This window comes from Nicotiana tabacum, unplaced genomic scaffold (assembly GCF_000715075.1).
Source record: "Nicotiana tabacum cultivar K326 unplaced genomic scaffold, ASM71507v2 Un00150, whole genome shotgun sequence".
In the NCBI taxonomy this organism is placed as follows: Eukaryota; Viridiplantae; Streptophyta; class Magnoliopsida; order Solanales; family Solanaceae; genus Nicotiana; species Nicotiana tabacum.
The window spans coordinates 74355-77450 of NW_027438388.1; the positions used below are offsets into that span (position 1 = coordinate 74355).

At 46.4% G+C, this 3096-nt stretch overlaps 2 protein-coding genes across 2 annotated transcripts; both read left to right on the top strand.

The window, feature by feature from the left end:
• Positions 1 to 534: 534 nt before the first annotated feature.
• On the top strand, positions 535 to 1137 carry LOC142179002 (uncharacterized). Its single transcript, XM_075248814.1, has one exon. It carries the CDS (start codon positions 535 to 537, stop codon positions 1135 to 1137), a length of 603 nt encoding a protein of 200 aa, XP_075104915.1.
• A 711-nt stretch (positions 1138 to 1848) lies between these two features.
• On the top strand, positions 1849 to 2232 carry LOC142179004 (uncharacterized). The gene has a single exon (XM_075248815.1). It carries the CDS (start codon positions 1849 to 1851, stop codon positions 2230 to 2232), a length of 384 nt encoding a protein of 127 aa, XP_075104916.1.
• The last annotated feature ends 864 nt before the right edge of the window (positions 2233 to 3096 follow it).

The window sequence follows — 3096 nt, forward strand, 5'->3', positions numbered from 1 at the left end:
GACCCGGAATAACAATGGGCACAGCTGGTGCTACAGGAGCGTCCATAACTGGGACCTGATCCTGAACTGGGGTAGCTGGTGGATCTGCAGGTGCTGCTCTGCCCCTACCACGACCACGACCGCGTCATCGGCCTCTGGTGGCCATAGCTGGTGGTACTGGGGGTCGTCCACCCCGACCAGTAGCGCGTGTCCTCACCATCTGTGAGAGAATAGAACAAAAGAAGTTTAGTACTCAGATCAACAAGTTCGTATGACAAGAATTTCAAGAATATGATGTTTTTCCTAAAGGTTCTGTAGCCTCTCGCGGATAAATACAGACGTCTCTGTACCGATCCGTGAGACTCTACTAAACCTGCTCATGACTCATGAGACCTATATTTCTCAAAGAGGGAAGCACACCTGGTCATGTTTCGAAATTTAATGGGTAACACTCAGATTGATTATCTTCTCTATCGGAAATGCAATAAAGGTTTGTGCACTAACTGCAAGGTCATCCCGAGTGAGCACCTCACGACCCTACATAGGCTCCTAGTTATGGACCTGGAGATCAAGAGAAGTAGGATGAAGAGGGTGGGGTGGAGGAAACCTAAGATCAAGTGGGGTAACTTGACCAAGGAGTTAGGGGAGAAGTTATTGTCTGTGAGGGCCTGGACGAGTGTGGGGGACGCGTCTAGTATGTGGTCCATGACTGCGGATTGCATAAGGGTAGCCGCTAGAGAGGTCTTAGGGGTAACGAAGGGTTCTCCTAGGGGACATAAAGGGGACTGGTGGTGGAATGGAGAGGTTCAAGGTAAAATGGAAGTTAAGAAAGCTACTTATTTGAAACTAGTAGAGAGTACAAACGAGGAGGAAAAAAGGACTTATCAGGAGTGTTACATAAAGGCAAAGAAAGAGGCAATATTAGTAGTTACGATGGCTAAGAACGCATTGTTTGCTCGTTTGTACAAGGAGCTCGAGGGCAAAGGTGGGGACAAGAGATTGTACCGGTTGGCCAAGGTGAGGGAGAGGAAAGCCCATGACTTATACCAAGTCAAGTGCATCAAGGATAAGGATGGCAAAATGTTGATGGACAAGGCACTCATTAGGAGAGGGTGGCAGACATACTTCTATAAACTATTGAGGGGGGGGGGAGGATAGACACATTGTGCTGGGTGAGTTGGAGCACTCCGAGAGTCAGCGGGATTTTGGGTACTGTAGGCGGATTATGGTAGAGAAGGTGGAAGGGGTGATGAGTAACATGTGTAGGGGCAGAGCAACGGGGCCAGACGAAATCCCGGTGGAATTCTGGAAGAGCACGGGGCGGGCAGGTTTGGAGTGGCTCACTGATTTGTTTAATGTTATTTTTAGGACAAAGAAGATGCCCAAAGAATGGAGGTGGAGTACGATGGTTCCACTTTACAAGAACAAGGGTGATATCCAAAATTGCAACAATTATAGGGGTATCAAGTTATTGAGTCACACTATGAAGGTTTGGGAGAGGGTGGTGGAGGCCAGGGTGAGGAGGTGTATGTCTATTTCTGAGAATCAATTTGGATTCATGCCGGGGTGTTCAACTACGGAATGGATTCATAAGTTAGGAGATTAGTTGAGCAGTATAGGGAGAGGAAGAAGGATTTGCATATGGTGTTTATTGACCTTGAGAAGGCATATGATAAAGTTCTGAGAGAGGTCCTGTAGAGGTGTTTGGAGGTTTGCGGTGTCACGGTAGCGTACATTAGGGTGATTAAGGATATGTACAATGATGCTAAGACTCATGTGAGGACTGTGGGTGGTGACTCGGAGCATTACCCTGTGGTGATGGGGTTGCACCAGGGATCAACTCTTAGCCCATTTTTATTTGCCTTGGCGATGGATGTACTGTCGCGTCACATACAAGGGGAGGTTCTTTGGTGCATGCTATTTGCCGATGATATAGTGTTGATTGACGAGACGCATAGAGGAGTTATCGCGAGGTTGGAGATTTGGAGACAGACCTTGGAGTCTAAAGGTTTCAAACTAAGTAGAACCAAAATTGAATACTTGGAGTGCAAATTCAGTGAGACTCATGATGCAGACATAGAGGTAAAGCTTGATGGTCAAGTTATCCCCAAAAGAGCGAGTTTTAAGTATCTCGGGTCTATTATCCAGGGTGACGGGGAGATTGACGAAGATGTCAGACATCACATCGGAGCAGGATGGATGAAGTTTAGGCTCACTTCTGGTGTCCTATGTGATAGGAATGTGCCGTTATGACATAAGGGTAAGTTTAATCGAGTGGTGGTTCGACCCGCTATGCTGTATGGGGCTAAGTGTTGGCCAGTCAAGAACTCCCCCGTGCAGAAGATGAGAGTAGCAGAGATGAGGATGTTGAGATGGATGTGTGGGTGTACCAGGCAAGATAGGATTAAGAATGAAGCTATCCGGGATAGAGTGGGAGTAGCCTCCGTGGAGGACAAGATGTGGGAGTTGCGGCTGAGATGGTTCGGACATGTTAGGAGAAGAAGCATTGATGCCCCTGTCAGGAGGTGTGAGAGGTTGCCCATGGAGAGTTTGAGAAGGGGTCGAGGTAGGCCTAAGAAATACTGGGGAGAAGTGATTAGGCAGGACATGGTGCTGCTTCAACTCACTGAGGACATGACCCTTGATAGGAGGGTGTAGAAGTCGAGGATTAAGGTAGAAGGTTAGTAGGTAGTTCATAGTGTTTACCGATAGGCTTAGTAGCATGCATGCCCCTTTATATTCTTAGATTTTTAATACAATATGTGATTTTGTTCGCCTCAGGTATTGTATTCCTTTGCTATTATTTGATACTACTTATCCTTTATCTCCCCTTTTTCTCTTCCATCTTTCTTCCTTCCTTGCTTCCCTCTTCCTCTTCTTGCCCTTCTTGAGCCGAGGGTCTATTGGAAACAACCTCTCTACCTGCATTAGGTAGGGGTAAGGTCTGCGTACAGACTACCCTCCCCAGACCCCACATATTGGGATCGAACTGGGTTTTGTTGTTGTTGTTGTTGTTATTGTTTCAATGGATAATGCTACTAATAACACAAATGGAATAGACTTGCTTACCACTACGCAAATACTACATTTAGTAATATTTTTCATGTTAGATGTATT